Here is a 17,487-nt window from a genome sequence, read left to right as displayed (position 1 = left end):
TGGTCTTGGTCTTCTTGGAAACCTTTGCCTGATGCCTCGGTACTCCATGCCTGCGCTTGCCCTCTTTGCACCAAAGAGGAAACGAGGACACTGCACAAGCTGGCGCTCACCTGGCGCCCGCCTGGTCTCGATCGTCATGGCTTGCGTCATGAGCACCTCGCGAGGTACTCCTTGCCTTGATCTCTCCACCTCCTCGAGAGTCTACCTGGTGAGGCCGCTCCTGAGGAAGCCTTGTGTCGTCCGCCCCGCGAGGCTTGGCCCCTCGCGAGGGTCTTGAGTGTTTGCTGATGAAGACATGCCGCACTGGGCCACTGCTAGAGCCACGCCGCAGGCCGCAGGCAGACAAGTCTGGGGACCCCCGTTCCCAGAACGCCGACAGCGTGAAAGTTCTAGATTTCTTTCTGGGGTTTCCCTATTTATAAGAATTTGCAGCATTGGTTTCACACGAATAGGAGTTACGTGAGACCCACAAGGTCAGACGACACTCCCTACTCCCCAGGGCGCGGGGTTAGCTCGTCACTCCCTCATAGGTCTTCTGGTCCTTCGTCGAAGCTTCGGGGGTCTCTTATGTTCCAAAAAAATCACCGTAAATTTTCGTGGCATTTGAACTTTGTTTGGTATGGATTTTCTGGAAAACCAAGAACATGTAGAAAACAGCAACCGGCACCGGGCACTAAGTTAATAGTTTAGTCCGTAAAAATTATTTAAAAGTGCACAAAAACATATAAAATTGTTGTAAACGTGCATGAATACTTCATAAATTATAGATACGTTGGAGACGTAGCAATATATAACACATAATTAAAGCTATTTCCAAGTAATGGGCCATACTTTGGAAATATATATTTTAGCGCATAATTAAAGCCATTTCTAGGAATCCTTTATTATTGAAATACATTTGGATATAGCCTTAATGAAATGAAAATTTTGGAAGAATATATCCCTATTATATACTCCCTCTATTTTGGAATGGAGGGAGTACTAATTAGGAAGAATATTAATTGCATGTTGATATTAGGTAGGATATTAGTTACGTGTTAATTACTTGGATAGTGTAGTATTTGATATGATATTAATTGCACGCTAAACATGTTGAGTGCTCACCTTTGGATTAATATAGGTCAATGAATTGATATGATTTCTTGACTGAGGATTTTCATGACTGAGGATTTGTTGTATCTATCCTTTGGGTCTTTTTATATTGGTGTGGATATACGAATGTTGCTAGGACACACCACACTCTTCCATTGTTGTTGTTGAGAAGAAAACATACTCTATGGTACTGTGAGGAGCGATAAAGAAGCACCTACAGTTGCATTGCGCTAAGTAGATGGAAAAGTGCATGAACTCCTTCCCTGCAGGGACCATAGTCTGTGTGCTTCTCCTCTACACTATGATGCACGCACAATGTAAGTGGCTATAAACACAGGACTTATGGATATACTTTATTATTTATTTTGAACTCTTTTTCTACAATAAGCACTAAGCAAATACTTCCACTGTTTTTATTTACTTAGCATATTAGTTTTGTCTCAACTCAAAGTTTGTAAAGTTTAACCAAGTTCAAACAAAATATACTAACAGTCAGAATACCAAATCAATACCATTAGAATCATCATTGAATATGTTTTCACATCATATATATTTGCTATTGTGAAAGTTTAGAGATTTCTAAAATCTTAGTCAAAAAAAATTAAAGTTTCACTTAGATCAAAGCTAATATGTGGAGTAAATAAAAACGGAGCCAGTAGTACATAGCTTGTGCCTACTCTTTCTAATATAAAGGCGCTTACAGATTCCCAAGTTTATTTTTGTCTATGATTGTGGTCTTTTCTTTAGAGCTCGTCAAACAATAGCTTTCTAAATATACTTACAATTTTCTTGTATTCCGTAGGCCAAATCATGGAAGGCCAAGAAAATGAGAAGATTAATTTACCACATGGATTATGCGTGAATAGAAAAAATATTCCAGAATGCAAAAAAGAGTCATATTGTTTCTGTTGTTTAGTGAGTGGCTTTTGCTATCTTACAATGGATGCTTGCACGGGTGAATGTGTAAAGCACGCTTCATCAGGCATGGTGGCTTCACAGAAACATGATCTATCGCCCGCCGATGTAATATACTGATGAGTATCACATTGTAGCTTTGTCTATGGCGGGAATCCCAGGTGTTCTTCATTGCATAGTGTTTTCCCTTTTGATCACCAGCATGAATAAAATATAGTTTTCATTTATTGTATGATGTATTGATGCAGTATCCCTAGTCTTTAATATAAGAGTTTTGGTACTTCCTTGTGATTTGACTTAATATTTACTAATAAGAAAATGAGGAAAATTAATTAATAACCTCATGACACATTGTTAAAAATATTGCACTTTTTTTAGTTGAAATATTCTTCTATACGGTTAATATGACCATGGAGGAAGATTATGTCAACCCGAAGGCGAAATCCATAACCGATCACCTCAGTTGATGGCTCATTTTCAGATGTACTCCCTTCGTTCGGAATTACTCGTCCAAAAAATGAATGTATCTAGATGTATTTTAGTTGTAGATACATCCATTTTTGTGATAAGTAATTTCGAACGGAGGGAGTAGATGGCTATGTGGCTGCAAGTATAGTTTTAAGGAGACCCGATGGATTAGTGGTGCTTGCAACCTATCGAGTCCTATTCAAGTACTCCCTCCGTTCGGAAATACTTGTCATCAAAATGAACAAAAGGGGATGTATCTAGACGTATTTTAGTTCTAGATACATCTTTTTTTATTTACTTTGATGACAAGTATTTTCGGACGAAGGGAGTACAACGATGCCCTGAAGGCAGAGATCCATGCACTCATGCAAGGCACGGCTTTTGCTATCCAGCACACGGACTTGTCGACCAGCGTCCAATCAGATTCCAACATACATTTGTAGCGGTGGGAAATAAAAATAGAAGCCAAGTTTGCGTGAAAAAGTAAATATAAGTATGCTACATAAGAACTGGTTTGCCAACACATATTTGTTGGATCAACACAGAACACCACCACCACGAGTACTAAGCGTCGGTCGACGGATAATAAGAAAAGATTCGCCGCCTTGCTGACCCTTGGATGGACACGCTTATGGTTGTTCGATGTACCCACGTGAACAGCCACCCCTTTGCAACAATAATGATGTTGCAGTGTTTTTTGAAACAGAGGTCTTGTCGCGGAAATTTTTCGCAACAAAGGCCTTGTTGCAAAAAAATTTGTAACACACCTCTTGTTGCAGAATTTTTTTGCAACCAAGACCTTGTTGCAGAAAAATGAGGATTTTTTTGCGAGGCTGAAACAAGGCCCTTTTGCAACAAGAAGCTTGTTGCAATTGCAACATGCCCTTTTTCTGCAAATAAACAAAACCGCCTTCCAACGCTTTGTCGCCTTCGTCCGCTCCATGGGCGTTGTTGTAGGAGCTTGAGATGGTGGCGGACATGGCCGGCCATGACCGAGGAGAACGTTGGCTGCGGCCTGTGTTGGCGGTCATCCAAAAAATGTGTTGCAGAAGTAGTTACGCAACAAGACATTTGTTGTAATGGTGGAGGCGCACTCTGGACCGCTCCATGCACCATATCCGATGGGTCACGACCGGGCTGATCTTTTAAAAAGATCGGCCGGCGTACGCGTAGCATGCCCCATTTCAAAGCCCATGATGTTTGAATAAGCGGACCATTCATTGACGGCTAATGTTGGCGCGGTAGACAAGCACAAGTACCTGAAGGCCTTTCAAAGGAGCTGGCTCTAATGATAGACCATTTGGAGCAGCCATATATAAATATAATCTCATGTATATCTTGGTCTTTGTTAGTCCGTACTTCTTGTTTTCTACTCCCTCCATTCCTAAATATAAGTTTTTCTAGAGGTTCCAACAAGTAACTACATACAAAGCAAAACAAGTGAATCTACACTTTAAAATATGTCTACATATATCCGTATGTTGTAGTCCATTTGAAATGTCTAAAAAGACTTATATTTAGGAACGGAGGGAGTAGTATGCAAGACTCAGGGTGTCTTCATAATAGCGGGCTATATAGAACTCTCTTGATAATCCCCTGAGCAACTCCGAGAGTTTCCCTAATAAAATTCCTGTAAAACCGGTTTTTTGGACTTTCCTGTAAAATTTAGTGAAAGTTGTCTCATGTAACTTTTTTGTCAGTTCCCATAAACTTCTTCCTCTAAATCTATTTTTATTTATTTTTTGTTAAACAAAACTAGCTAAATGGCTTAGGGCCCGTTAGTCAGTTATATGCTTGACGACCACTGGAGAGGGGCGGAGCGAGGCGGTGCGACGGCCAGCCCAAGCCACATCGACTTCCTTCCCTCTTCGCTCGCTGTCTGCGACATCCATGGCGTAACAAAGGGTGACTACGTACGTGATGCTGACGCCGGAGCGGCGCCTCCAGCTGCTCGAGGAGATCCGGGCTAGGCGCGAAGCCCGGATCACAGAAGGGCTGCCTCCGGACTCGCCAGAGCGGGAGGAGGAGGAGCAGGAGTGAGGAGGTCGGCGCGGGGCGGTGGTGGAGCAACAAGAGGAGGAGTAGTCCGACACGTCCATGGAAGACGCAATGGAGGACACTGACTTGGCCATGGAGCTGGACGTGGCGGAGGAGACCGACGCGGATCCGATGCCCCCTGCTCCGGGCTTCGGCATGCTCGAGGTGCTGGCAGAGTACGAGCTGGCACATGCGAGAGAGGTGGCGGAGAAGGCAACCATCATCACCTCTATCCAGTCTGCGGAAGGCGGAGATAGGTGAGCTTTTCAGTGATCTGGAGGTGGAGACGGAGCCCGACGTGGAGGCGCCCATGGAGGAGCCGCATGAGCCAGAGTTGCGGCTGCCGGCCATGTACCCGGAGCCCGGCACAGAGATCATGGACATTTCCGACAACGACGAGTAGAGTGGGAGCTGTAGTTTATGTACGTAGTACATAGGGTTTTTTTTTGTATGCTTTATATGGTTTAAGGTTTGAATTATGAGGTATTCAGATACAGAGAAGGAAATTTGAGCACTGATCGGTCACTGCCTGCGAGCTGTTGCATGCGCCTGAAGGTTGAGGGCCCAGACTGTATGATCATAAATTCATAATATATCATAGGCGTATGGGTTTCAAATATGAAGGTTTAAACTGAACAAACTTGACGAGATAGCCAACCCCATGTATGACATTCCTATTACAACTGAATTTTGTGCCACGGTAGAAGATGCTAGCTAGGCTTTAGAGGATATCATCTTCTTTCTTTTTTGGCTCCACCCATTTGTTTTGCACCTTTTCATGAATGTGGTGTATAGAAAATGTGAAAAGGAAACTATTCATATGAATACATTTGTTCCGAATTAAGTATGTACCGCAACACGCACCGATCCATTGTAATTCAAATTGTTTAAATTTAACGAAAGATTTTAACTGTCCAAGTTTTGTACCTAAGATGGACGGGCGAGGCAACACATGCCTTTCTGATCTAGCTACCAAAGGTGGTCGGACAAGATCTTAGCCATGATATTGTTTGATTGTGTGTCAAGTATCCTCTGATCTGTTGCTACATGCACAATTCATTTATCTTGGACCAAATGAATGAACTCTTTACGTTAAGAGGAAAAAACAGAAATCCCATTTTCACCGTGCGACTCCCATTTTAGATTTTTAGTGCACGGCGTACTCACGCTCCATCTGGACCGTCAACGTTCCATCGAGCGGCCGATAACACCGATACACCCCCAGCCCCCAGCGCAACAGCATCCCGCACGCGCACGGCCGCAGCCTTTCACTCCCAACCCTGTCCCCAATGGCGGCCACGGCCGCGGCGGCGACGCTGGCGGCGGCCACCTCCTCCCTCCTCCGGTAAGCTCTACCCGCGCCTCCTTCAGTCCAGTCGAGCAGATATCGCCCCCGGTCCACTCCAATCGAACGCCCTCTCCTCCCTGTTGTCGCAGGCGCACCCCCTTGCTGCGGCCGCACGGGCTCCGGGTCTCCCACGACTTCGCTCCCCAAAGGTGAGGAGTCTCCTTGTGTCAGGGATTTTACTGCCCCAACGATTTATGTGTAGATCAATCGGGGATTTGGGTCATGGGTGGTGGTGGTGGTGGTTTGTCTTGTGCGATGTGCGATGCTCTGCGACGTTGCTGGTTCTTGGGATTTTTAGTGATTACCAGCATCTGGAGCGTGTATCTGATTGAAATAATTCAGAAATTTAATTGAAAATGCTGAAGAGTTTCAGTTCAACATTAGATGTTTTTAGCACCTGATCGAGTCTAGAGCAACTCCCAGATCCATGGAAACACTCTAAAATATTTCTGCAGTTATTGATTTAGTGAGCCGCGATTACTCGCCTGAGATGAAATTCATGCCTGAAAAGACCCGGTAGAAGATTATGTGTAGAATTGGTTGACACCTCGGTCGAATAGATAATTAACACATTATCACTGAAGATGCGTTTGAAGTTGTTTCCTCTTGTGCATATACATGTTAAATTTGACAATTTTTAGTAAGCAACGAGGAAGAACTGCCATTACTGAATCCTTTCTCACAAAAGACCATTACTGAATCACAATTGGTTATGACATACTAGTAATTACCATTTTCAGTTGAGAATTCACCACTGCCCATACACATACGGGAATTAATCCAATATCAGCTATAAACCATCTAAGCTTTCATTGATAACAGTCCCTTTTCACCTTATCCTGTGAAATTCTATTCCACATGCAAGCAATCTGTAATTACCTGAAATTTGTCTGAACTCGCTCTAACTTGCCCCTAATCTAGTCGTAGTCTTTTTGAAACTTCACTGCTATATTTTAAGTTCATCTCTGAGTGCAGACTTATGGTCCTTCACTAATATTGCTGTTTATAAATTCCCGGATACACTAGATTTGCGCGCCACATTGCTTCATCAACAAATGAAGAGGTTGCTGCCAAAACAGCGGCAGCGACTGCTGATACTGGAGGACCGACGATGTAAATCTCTGATCAGCTTACTCATTTTACTCCTTTATAATCTTTTTCTGTGGCTCTGAATATCCCCCTCTGCTGGTTTCTGTTAGTTTTGACAAGATCATTGCAAAGGAAATCCCTTCAAGCATTGTCTACGAGGATGAAAAAGTGCTGGCGTTTAGAGATATTAACCCACAAGCTCCTGTCCATGTTCTAGTCATCCCAAAACTAAGAGATGGGCTAACTGGACTTGACAAGGTAGGTTCTGCTGCTTACTTATCAGCTATGTGCAGACAAGGAGATTAACATGTAAAGTGCTATGTTATGGCAAGATTTATCTTAGTACTCCCTCTGTAAACTAATATAAGAGCGTTTAGATCACTACTTTAGTGGTCTAAATGCTCTTATATTAGTTTACGGAGGGAGTACATATTAATGCCCTTCCAGCTGACTCTTTGACCAAGCTTAGTAATTTTAACCTGAGTAATCCTCCATATCAAGTATGCCACCTTATTTATACAAGGACATACATGTAGGCTGAACCAAGGCATGCTGAAATTCTGGGGCAGCTGCTTTACGCTGCGAAGGTTGTGGCTGAGAAGGAAGGCGTAGCAGATGGATTCCGTGTCGTCATAAACAACGGAGCAGAAGGATGTAAGCAAGCTCATGCTGCAGATCTTGCCCCCAATAATCCTTTCTGCTCCTCTCATCACAGTATTTTCAACATCTATGCTAATGATGCCCATTGTTTTGTCACAGGTCAGTCAGTCTATCATCTGCACGTTCATGTACTTGGTGGAAGGCAGATGAAATGGCCTCCTGGTTAAGTTTAGTAACAGTGCACGCCTTTTCTTCTTCTGTATGATCTATCATACACTACTCTTGAATTACTTGTCTGACTGTTTCTCAAAAGTGGATGTACTTTCCACCTGCTTCTTACTAAATGGTTTTACGTTATTACCATCTCTGGACTTGAGTCTGCCAGACGATTACTAACAGAGATGCATATCGTCGGGCGCTTTGGTTTTGTAGAGGGTAAAGTAAAACGATGCGATTATGCGCTTGCTAAGGATTCGAAAAACGGCAGAAAATTTCCAGTTATGGAAAGACGGTGCACAGAGTCGGACATGGAGCATGTGATCCCGAGCACCAGTGATCCCGGATGAACAGTAAAATCCGAAAAAATAGTAAAAAAATTCAAAAAAATCTGAATTTTTTTGTCAACAAACTTTGATGTTTTTTCTACATACGTGCCAGTTTTCATTACGAAATGATATTTTTGGAGGTCTTGGCAAAAAAATTAAAAAAATCATGCCCAACATAACTGTTTTTGGAAGCATTTTGGAGCATCGATTTTGTTTTTTTGCCGAGACCTGCATGAATGTCATTTTGTCATGAAATTTTGCACGCATGTAGAAAAAGCATCAAATTTTGTTGGCAAAAAAATTCAGATTTTCTTGAACTTTTTAAATATTTTTGTGTGTACTGTAGCAAAGGGTGCCTGTGAGCTCGAGCTCACAATAGCACTTTCGCACAGAGTCTTCTTTTTCTGTTGAATCTGAGCTTGTGCATTACTGTTCGTTCGTTCTGATGTGCTCTCACAAGCCATTATAGTCTACAGTATCATTTTTGCTGCCTCTGTTTGTTGGACTATACTCCTGGTTTTGCCTCGTCAGTGCAAGTAACCGCAGGGAGTATAGCTGATCTTAGCCCTCTCCCAATGCTTCAACTTGTACACGCTCTAAGGTTTCCAACGAAGCAAAAAAAAAATCTGATGTGGCATGCTAGTTAAGAAGAGAGAGTAGTACGGTGATCCCAGGAAGAAACGGTGATAATCATGTGTACCTAGGTGGAAGCATAATTTTGAGTCTACAACTAATTAAATGCATGAAGTTTAGGCTAGTCATAGTGAACATTATCATATTCTAGTATCATGCATATGATACTAGTGTATGATAATACATCCATAGTGCATAGTACTACCTCCATTCCCTTATACAAGGCCACTATCAAAAATACATTTTGCATCAATACAAGGCCACCAACAGTAATCGAGGCAAAAGTTAATGATGTTTCATCGTAAACTTTTTAATACTTACATGCATGTAGTCATAATGACACTCAACCACTTCTTTCTCATTCATTCGTTGTATGCTTGTGGTGTATTAATGATCTCAGTTAACAAAAAGAAAAGTTGACTTGCAAAGGAGTTATTAAATTTTATCTTGGTACCTGTAATATGAGTTTGTGGCCTTGTATAAGAGAATGGAGGGAGTATCATAGATGATCTCATTTATTACCATGCATGACACATAGTATCATAACATTTATTATGTTACGGTATCTACCTATGTTATTATAACTATCTTTCTTTTTTAATTGTCTGCGACATAAGCATGTTTGCGAGTCCCAAGTGCATGGTACTACTTATGTTACCCCCAGTTTGGCCACCCGTAGCATCGTTGAATTGGGGACTTGAGATGCTAGGACATTTAATATACTTAGAGCATCTCCAACAGCCGCGCTAAGAGCGGCGCGCTAAAAGGCTGTTTACAGCGCCCGAATCACTGGTTTTTGCGCGCCGCGGAGCGCTGACTCCAGCGGCCGCCGCAAAATATAGCGTGTGCTAGCCGCTCCAGTAGACGCGCTATAAACTACAGCGCGCGTGAGCAGCCGATGCTTGTATATGTTCATTTTGAAGACAATATGATGAAATTTACACATCAAAACAAGTTCATGGCATAAAAGTTTAAACTCATGGCCACATCATCATCTAAGCAAGTTCAAAATCATGGAACCAAATTCGTGACATAAGAGTTCACACAAACAAATGGCTTGGAGTACGCCATCGAGTTTGGTGTAGGGCTTCTCTTGCCGTCATCACTTGATGCCTTCTCCTCCTCATCATCCAAATCAATAGTTCGCTTGCGTTTGTTGCTCTCATCATCGATACCTTCACGGGGCTTTCATTTCTCATCATCCTTCAACACATCATAACAATGAGAAAGGTAAATTGTCTTCCTTTCTTGATCTTCCCTTTCTTGCTCTTCTCCTCTCCTTGAAATAAGTTTTGTGCAATAGTGAGCTACAAGCAAAAGAATAAGTTAGCACTTGAAACACCAAGAAGAATCATGAACATGGAAGAATCATGAAAGAATTGGCACTTACCCTATCTCTATCATTAGTGCCACTTGAATTTAAATTGTTAACCGCCTTAAGTGCGGCCGCCCAACTTTGATAATCTTTGTTGATTGTCGACCACCGAGAGCGAAGAGATCTTTCTGTGCGGTCAATTCCACTTTTGTTGTGTAAGTCAAAGTGCTCCTTCATCCGGATTCAATATGCATCTCTACTTTGGTCCCCTCCAACGGTGGCATCCATAGACACTTTCAACAATGTATTGCATAGCAAGATATCTTCGTCCATGGTGTAGTTGCCCGCTCTTCCTTTCGGTGCATCGACGATACCCTCACCATCCACGTCCACCTAAAACTCATGGTGATCTTCATGCACTTCATTGGTTTGAGACCAATGAGAATTGTTGGAGCCAGCACCCATAGTTGACATATATGTGTCATCATTACAACTACAAAGTATATACAACGAAACAAATAAGCTATCCATATGTATCCTATCAAAAAGCAAAAACGAAAAACGTGGGCGAAATTTTACCTTGTGGGCATTTCTTCAAACACCTTGTGCGCATCGGCCGCCGGCGCAACAAGCGAGCTCGCTGACGCCTCGGTGGCCACCGCATCCGTCGCACGCCCTGCAAGTCTCTTCTTTGGACGCCTAGAGAAACCGTTTGCCGCTTTCGTCTTCTTCCCGGACACCTTGACCATCTTCGCCACCGCCGCATCTGGGAGCTTCGAAATGGGAGCACGGGTTTGACGGCGGCCGCCGGCGCGAAGCCCTCCCCTCCCCCCGCGCGTCGAGGTCGGTCGTGGCGCCATGAAAAGGCCGCACGTAAGACCCGTGCTTGGAGGAGCACCGACGGAGGCAAAGCCAATGCACCCCGCGCTAGGGTTTGCGGCGTGGTGGCGGAGGGGTCGCAGGTGTAAGGTGGGGTGAGGGGCATGTCAGCACGGCCGTCCATCGGGCGAAATCGCCGGCGGCAGCACGCGCGCGACGAAAGCGGCGGCGCGCACGGGGCGAAAGCGGCACGGCGAAGAGGGTGCGGGCACGAGCGCTCGAGTGTGCAGCGCGCGGGAGCAGACGCAGCAAATAAACGGCGCGCGATGCGGTTTTGCCCCGCGCGCTGAACCAGGTATTCCACGCGCGCGGTTTTTACGCGACTGCTGGAGCGTCCGGAGCTGCCCCGCACGCGCAAAAAATGCAGATTTTCCAGCGCGGTGCTTATATAGCGCCGGTGTCGGAAGAAGTAGAACCAGAATGAAAGATCTACTTGTTCTTTTCCCCAGCAAACCCTTCGGGTTCATATCCTGCATTGATTGATCACTTGCGTTTTCAACTTCCAACGCCCATGCATGCCGGCGCCTCCACCCGAGGAGTCACCACACCACCTCGCTGCTTTTAATTGCAAGTTTGCAACCAACCCCTGCTGTATAAATCGCCCTGCCCCACCATCAAATCCATCATCTTCTCACCCCCAACCTCCGCTTCCGCTGCGTCTTCACCATCCACTTCCCCAACAGTCTTGGCCATGGCGAAGGACCTCACGTCGGGTAGCGTGCGCTTGCTGCGGGAGTTCAGGATCAATGATTTCAGCCTGGTGTCCTCGACCATAGGCGACACGGAGTGCATCAAATCCAGGTGGGACTTCGATGGATACGAGTGGGAGATCCATTGCTATCCACGTTGGTACGGCAATAGTTTTGTTGAGTTCAGGCTTATGTTCCTCAGTGAAGCCCCCACACGCGCTGTGAAGGCCGACCTAAGCTGTCTCCTGTTGCACCCGGAGACGGCGTACCAAATGTGTGTATCACGCGATGCTGAAATGAGGGTGTCACATGTTTTCAAGTGCCACAAAGACTGCTCCGGCGGAGTCCTGCTCGTCAAAAGGTCACTTCTACGGCCGCCGACTTGTCCCATGGACGATTACTTGGCTGTGCAGTGCAGCATCACAGTTATGAAGGAACAGATGGATGTGGAAACCATGGTGCCCGTGCCGGCCTCCAACCTGCACAAGCACCTTGGTGATCTCCTCAAGAGCAAGAAGGGAGCGGATGTCACATTCCTTGTCTCCGGCGAGTCCTTCCTTGCTCACAAGAACATACTTGCTGCAAGGTCCCCTGTTCTCATGGCCGAGTTCTTCGGCCACATGAGGGAGACGAGCGCTCAACGCATTGTGATTGAGGACATGGAGGCTTCAGCCTTCAAAGCCATGCTGCACTTCATATACACGGACACGATGCCTGAACTTGCTCAGGAACTGGAGGCTGAGGCCACGGCAACGATGGCTCAGCATCTTCTTGTGGCTGCTGACAGGTATGGGCTGGATAGGCTCAAAGTGATTTGCGAGGGCAAGCTCTCCGGTGGCATCACGGTCGACACAGCGGCGCCGACTTTGGCTTTGGCTGAGCAGCACAACTGCACACACCTCAAGGCCAAGTGTGTCGAGTTCATCATCAGCACTCCTGCGATCCTCAATGCCGTGGTGGCGACAGAGGGGTATAAGCATCTGGAGGCAAGCTGCCCTTCGGTGCTTACTAGTATTGTCCTCTCTCTGCGTGGGAGAAGCCACTGAAAACGGAGCTGTAGGTGCGTAAGTTCCAATATTCAGTCGACGCATTTTGTCACTTACTTTTGATGCATGATTCACTAGAACTTAATTATGTGTTCCTTTCACCTAATGAAGCCATTTATCCTACTTCTATGTATTTTCCGAGCAACTACTGTGCGCCTGCATTTTCTCCTTATATTTGGTGGATTTAAAAGGATGAAACTCATGGGCACTAGCACCCATGGTTTATTGATATAGGAGAAGCATCCCTTGTGAGAAACCAGAAATTCGTCCCCGACGTGACTCGAACCCTGGTTGCTGGAGACGCCAGGGCGCTCTCTTGCCACTAGGCTACAGCCCAGTTCTCTATTTGGTGGATTTAAGTTCATGCTAAATGCTTGATGTGTGCAAAATCATCTCATGCCAGGCTTGTTTTGTTATCCCCGTGCTGGTGGCCGTCGGCATAGGCCTGTCCCGACGGCATATGGTGCGATTCCGGTAGTGAGAGCGTAAACTGTTTTTCAGGAATAAGGAAGAATAACTCTGCAGGATTTTGCACACTGAACAATTGTTTTCAGGCCAAACAGCAAGAATTAAAAATGTTCAGTTATTCACATGTTCATGAATTTTAAAAAAAAATCGTCATAAATTAGACAAAAGTTTATACAGCGTAAAAATATGTTCATGTAATTTAAAAACACATTTCTTACATTCAAAAATATGGAAACATTAAAAAAACATGTGTTTAAAAAGTATGTTCATGATATTTTATAAAAAAAATCATGTAATATAACAATGTTCTTGTAGTTCAAAAAAATAATATTTGTCTCATTGAAAAAAATGTTCAATGTGTTTTTGAAAAAAATCTTTTAGAAATATTCATAAAAAAATGCCCCAAACATGTATTTTTCAAAATTGTTAATCATGTATTGATAAAATATTCAACGTAACCTTATTACGCTGGTAATAGGTACCGCTAAAACATGTTTGGTTGGGCCGAACCGTAATCCGTTAACGCGGTATCACATCCTGACCTAGTGCAAATTGGAATATGCCCAAAATCTTGTGTAAACGAAAACCGTTACCAGGCATCTTCTCAGTTCTCACCACATCGTCTTGTGGTCGCCGCCGCACGCACGCACAGTGCACCTCCAGTCCTCCACTACCACAGGCGAGAGCCTAACACCAGGAGTGCTCAACGCGTCGTGGTTCAGGACATGGAGGCAGCAGCATTCAAGGCTATGCTGCATTTCATCTACACGGACGCGGTTCCTGAACTTGACGGCGAGCAGGAGGCTGCGACGACGATGGCGCAGCATTTGCTAGCTGCTGCTGACAGGTACGGGCTAGACAGGCTCAAAGTCATCTGCGAGGGCAAGCTCTGCCGTGGCATCGCCGTCGACGCGGCGGCAACGACTCTGGCAATGGCTGAGCAGCACAACTGCTCGCACCTCAAGGCCAAGTGCGTCGAGTTCATCATCAGCACTCCTGCGATCCTTGACGCTGTGGTGGCGACGGAGGGGTATAAGCATCTGGAGGCAAGCTGTCCTTCCGCGCTTACCAGCATTGTCCTTTCTATGCGTGGTACAAGGAACTGAAGCATCGATAAAGTGCCCCTTCAGTCTTCCAGTTTTAGTACTTCTTCATATTGAGTACTCCCTATGTAAACAAATATAAGAGTGTTTAGATCATAACTTTACTAATCTAAACACTCTTATATTTTTTTTAGGGGGAGTACAACTTAATTATGCCTGTTTTCCGCCTAATGGTGGCATTTGTCCTACAAACTTGTATATTTGTTCGGACCAACTAGTGTGTGCAAGTAGTTTCTCTTAAAGTTAATGGAATAAATTTCACGCTGAATGGTTCCAGATGTAGCAAATCACGTGCTCCCTCCGTCCTAATATAAGGCTGGCCATAGTGATGGTATCTTAGCTAATATCATGCACTTGGGAATAGCAAACACACTGATGTGGCAGAGAATTAAGAAGATAGAGGGGATTAGAGTAACATAGGTAGATATCGTATCATATTAAATGCTGTGCTACTTTGTGTCATGCATGACAATAAATAAGATCATCTATGATACTACTATATGATACTATGCACTATGCAGGTAATATCATAAAAAGTATCATATGCATGATACTAGTATATGATACTCCCCATTATGAGTAGCCTAAGACTATTTTACAAGCCAAGTTAGCTTGTAAAGTTGTCTTATATTATGGAATGGAGGGAGTATTTTATGGTAAACACGTAGCTTGTTTGTGAACGCTGTGATATAGTACTCACTTATCTAGTGCTGTAGTTATTTCCTGTTATTTCGCTCTAGAACTACCTCATGTTACTGTAAACGTATAACTCACTATTGGAAAAACTATCGTTGTTGATGTAAATTCAGGGGTACTCGACATACAAAGTGTAAACGAGTTCTGGTAGAAAACAATTTGTCCCATTCAGTACTCGGTAAAATAATCAAAATGTTTGTGCACATGATTTTAAACTCTTGACCTATTGATCAAGAAAAGTTTCGTACCGCTGCGCTACTGTAACGGTATTTATTCTATCTGGTACATCTTTGCTTTTACATAAAATTCAAACCAACCGATCGAAATTCTTGAACGAAAGGCAAAAACTTTGCCCACCATTGAGATTTCGACAAAATTTTAAACCTTGGTGTGCACAAATCACGAGCAAATGTGGGGTGATAATTACATATTTGCTGGTGCTGGCCACCATGACCAATTGGGCATTTTGGTGAACACACCCAGTTACTTGTATACTTAGTATACCCTTATTACACACACGGAGAATTTTAGTAGTAGTATGACAACCAACAATGACACTTACTGAACCATATGATACATGTGGTAAGCAATCCAAATAATTTAAATAGAAAACATTGACACTTGTTGAAAAGTCATGGACACGAAAGTGTTACATCTTCTCCATCGGGCAATCCCGCCATGGAGCCAGCCAACCACCATGCATTTCTACTAGGTACTCCTAGCAAACAACGTTAGTTATTGACCTTCCAGCATACCTTCCTGATCTCTGCGCCTTTGTCGGCTTTGGTCTTGATCCCGATTTTTCCCAAATTTTCCATGGCTCTCTCGAACTTCCTCTCCCATGCCCCTGCCTTGTTCGCGTTTTCTGTCACCTGCTTTATTGTTTCGGCTGAGTTGAGCACGGCGTCCGAGGTGAACAACGCTTTTCCGTCGATTACATCCTGGTAGTAGTGCTTATCTAGGACTTCGGGGGTCACATGTTCTTGGTCCACCTTGGTGTCGTCGTCGTTGCACTGGGCCTTGAGCTTGGCGGCAAATGCCGGGTCCATTTCAGAGAAGCGGCTGGAGAAGAATGCGCAGCGGGCGCGGCCGATGGTGTGCGCACCGGAGAGCGTGACCATTTCTTCGGAGGTGAGCCCCTTGGCCTTGAAATTGTCCAGGAGCACAGTAGCGCCGGAGAAGGGCCCGGGCAGCTGGTCGGTCTCATTGGCGAAGGACTCGCGGCCGTCGTAGCGGCCGCCCGACATCCGGATGTTGATCCTGCGGTTGCTGAGGATGGAGGACGCGTCGCGGGCGGCGAAGGCGACGATGTCGGCGCATGAGACTCTGCCGGGGCAGGCGGCCTCGATCTTCGCCTTGGCGGCGTCGATCACCTCTAACCCTCGCAGGCTGTTCTTGTTTGGGTTGCCTTCCCTTTCCGTGTCGCTGTTGTTGGAGTTGGTCGTGGTGAGGAGGACCGAAGCATCGCAGCCCTGGATACAATTAACATGAAGGACCTCATAATGAACATGTGGATCTTCTTAAACAACAATGCAGTTAGGATATACTTCCTCTCGACCTCTCCGTCCCAAGTACAAAGTTGAGACACTTAACGTTGCGACGGAGGAAGTAAGCTAGAATGGACGAGGTGTGTGTACCCGAACGAAGCAGTCGTGGAAGAAGAGTCGGATGAGGCCCGCACCGATGCCAGGTTGCGCGGCGACGGCCTTGCTTACGGCATCCCTCACGATCCCTTCCGCTCTCGGGCAGTAGGACGTCCTGGAGCTCCTGTTGTTGTAGTAGCCGAGGCCGAGCCCTAACCCCGAGGGACGAGGCACCGGCACCAGCGCTCGCGTACGGCCGTTGATCCTGGACCTGGAGCCCGGAGGACAGAGGCGCGGGTCCTGGATGGGTAGCCTCAGCCAGCCGTTGAAGCAAATGATGTCGCCCTCGCACGCCGGGGGCCCGCCGAGGAACGCCGCCAAGACGATGAGCGCCGCCAGCTTAGTCGCCATCTTCTTTTCGCGACCAAGATAGATGGCCGTGTGTACGTCGAGTGTTGTTTGCTCCGGCTCGGTACGGCCGGGTGGCATATTTATAGGTCGTCCCTGACGACGATGACGAAGGCAACAACTTGTATGGCCAGCCGCGTTTCGTCGTCGGCGCACGTTGCGATTGACGCGAATTTCCACCAGAGCGGGCGCGCGTGCAGGTGCAGCTCAGACTAGCCACAATGGGTAGTAATATAAAGTAGTAACATGAGCATGTTACTACTCTATGTTACTACCTCTATAGTGGGGAGTAACATATGTGTGGTAACATACAACACTTTATTTATTAGGCTATAGACTCATCTTGTCTTGATATGTGTGATGTTACTCATACTAGTAGTAACTAGCTATGTTAGTACATAACTCTCTTTCTTCATTTATTGCTTGCTGCATCATCTATTTTATCTAAATATGTGTGATGTTACTACCTATGTTACTCCCATTGTGGGTAGTCTCTAAGGCTGGTCATAGTGGGGAGTAACTTAGACTAGTAACATACATATGTTACTAGTCTATGTTACTACCTTCATAGTG

The 17,487-nt window shown here is 45.1% G+C and overlaps 4 protein-coding genes across 4 annotated transcripts; 3 read left to right on the top strand and 1 right to left on the bottom strand.

Annotated features, from left to right (window-relative positions):
- Positions 1-5,742: 5,742 nt before the first annotated feature.
- Positions 5,743-7,912, top strand: LOC119337416 (14 kDa zinc-binding protein-like). The gene is made up of 6 exons (XM_037609543.1): positions 5,743-5,857; positions 5,950-6,009; positions 6,887-6,973; positions 7,060-7,207; positions 7,486-7,603; positions 7,709-7,912. Exons 1-6 carry the CDS (start codon positions 5,802-5,804, stop codon positions 7,774-7,776), a joined length of 537 nt encoding a protein of 178 aa, XP_037465440.1. The 5' UTR covers positions 5,743-5,801; the 3' UTR covers positions 7,777-7,912.
- A 3,700-nt stretch (positions 7,913-11,612) lies between these two features.
- Positions 11,613-12,656, top strand: LOC119339305 (BTB/POZ and MATH domain-containing protein 2-like). The gene has a single exon (XM_037611414.1). It carries the CDS (start codon positions 11,613-11,615, stop codon positions 12,654-12,656), a length of 1,044 nt encoding a protein of 347 aa, XP_037467311.1.
- A 370-nt stretch (positions 12,657-13,026) lies between these two features.
- LOC119339304 (BTB/POZ and MATH domain-containing protein 1-like) lies at positions 13,027-14,230 on the top strand. Its single transcript, XM_037611413.1, has 2 exons — positions 13,027-13,119; positions 13,721-14,230. The coding sequence occupies exons 1-2, from the start codon at positions 13,027-13,029 to the stop codon at positions 14,228-14,230; spliced, it is 603 nt and encodes a 200-aa protein (XP_037467310.1).
- Positions 14,231-15,562: 1,332 nt separating this feature from the next.
- On the bottom strand, positions 15,563-16,952 carry LOC119340769 (peroxidase 2-like). The gene is made up of 2 exons (XM_037612688.1): positions 16,561-16,952; positions 15,563-16,395 (listed from the first exon to the last, which is right to left on the bottom strand). The coding sequence occupies exons 1-2, from the start codon at positions 16,915-16,917 to the stop codon at positions 15,655-15,657; spliced, it is 1,098 nt and encodes a 365-aa protein (XP_037468585.1). The 5' UTR covers positions 16,918-16,952; the 3' UTR covers positions 15,563-15,654.
- Positions 16,953-17,487: the final 535 nt, after the last annotated feature.

The sequence above is a fragment of the Triticum dicoccoides genome, chromosome 7B (assembly GCF_002162155.2).
Source record: "Triticum dicoccoides isolate Atlit2015 ecotype Zavitan chromosome 7B, WEW_v2.0, whole genome shotgun sequence".
Lineage (NCBI taxonomy): Eukaryota > Viridiplantae > Streptophyta > Magnoliopsida > Poales > Poaceae > Triticum > Triticum dicoccoides.
The sequence above is the reverse complement of the archived record's forward strand: the minus strand, read 5'-3'. Positions and strand labels throughout refer to the sequence as shown.

Coding starts and splice junctions, on each gene's coding strand:
- LOC119337416 (XM_037609543.1), top strand. CDS start 5,802: ATGGCGGCCACGGCCGCGGCGGCGACGCTGGCGGCGGCCACCTCCTCC. Junction 6,010..6,886: donor CACGACTTCGCTCCCCAAAG/GTGAGGAGTCTC, acceptor CGGATACACTAG/ATTTGCGCGCCACATTGCTT. Junction 7,604..7,708: donor AAACAACGGAGCAGAAGGAT/GTAAGCAAGCTC, acceptor GTTTTGTCACAG/GTCAGTCAGTCTATCATCTG.
- LOC119339305 (XM_037611414.1), top strand. CDS start 11,613: ATGGCGAAGGACCTCACGTCGGGTAGCGTGCGCTTGCTGCGGGAGTTC.
- LOC119339304 (XM_037611413.1), top strand. CDS start 13,027: ATGCTTGATGTGTGCAAAATCATCTCATGCCAGGCTTGTTTTGTTATC. Junction 13,120..13,720: donor GCCTGTCCCGACGGCATATG/GTGCGATTCCGG, acceptor AACCGTTACCAG/GCATCTTCTCAGTTCTCACC.
- LOC119340769 (XM_037612688.1), bottom strand. CDS start 16,917: ATGGCGACTAAGCTGGCGGCGCTCATCGTCTTGGCGGCGTTCCTCGGC. Junction 16,396..16,560: donor TCCACGACTGCTTCGTTCGG/GTACACACACCT, acceptor AATTGTATCCAG/GGCTGCGATGCTTCGGTCCT.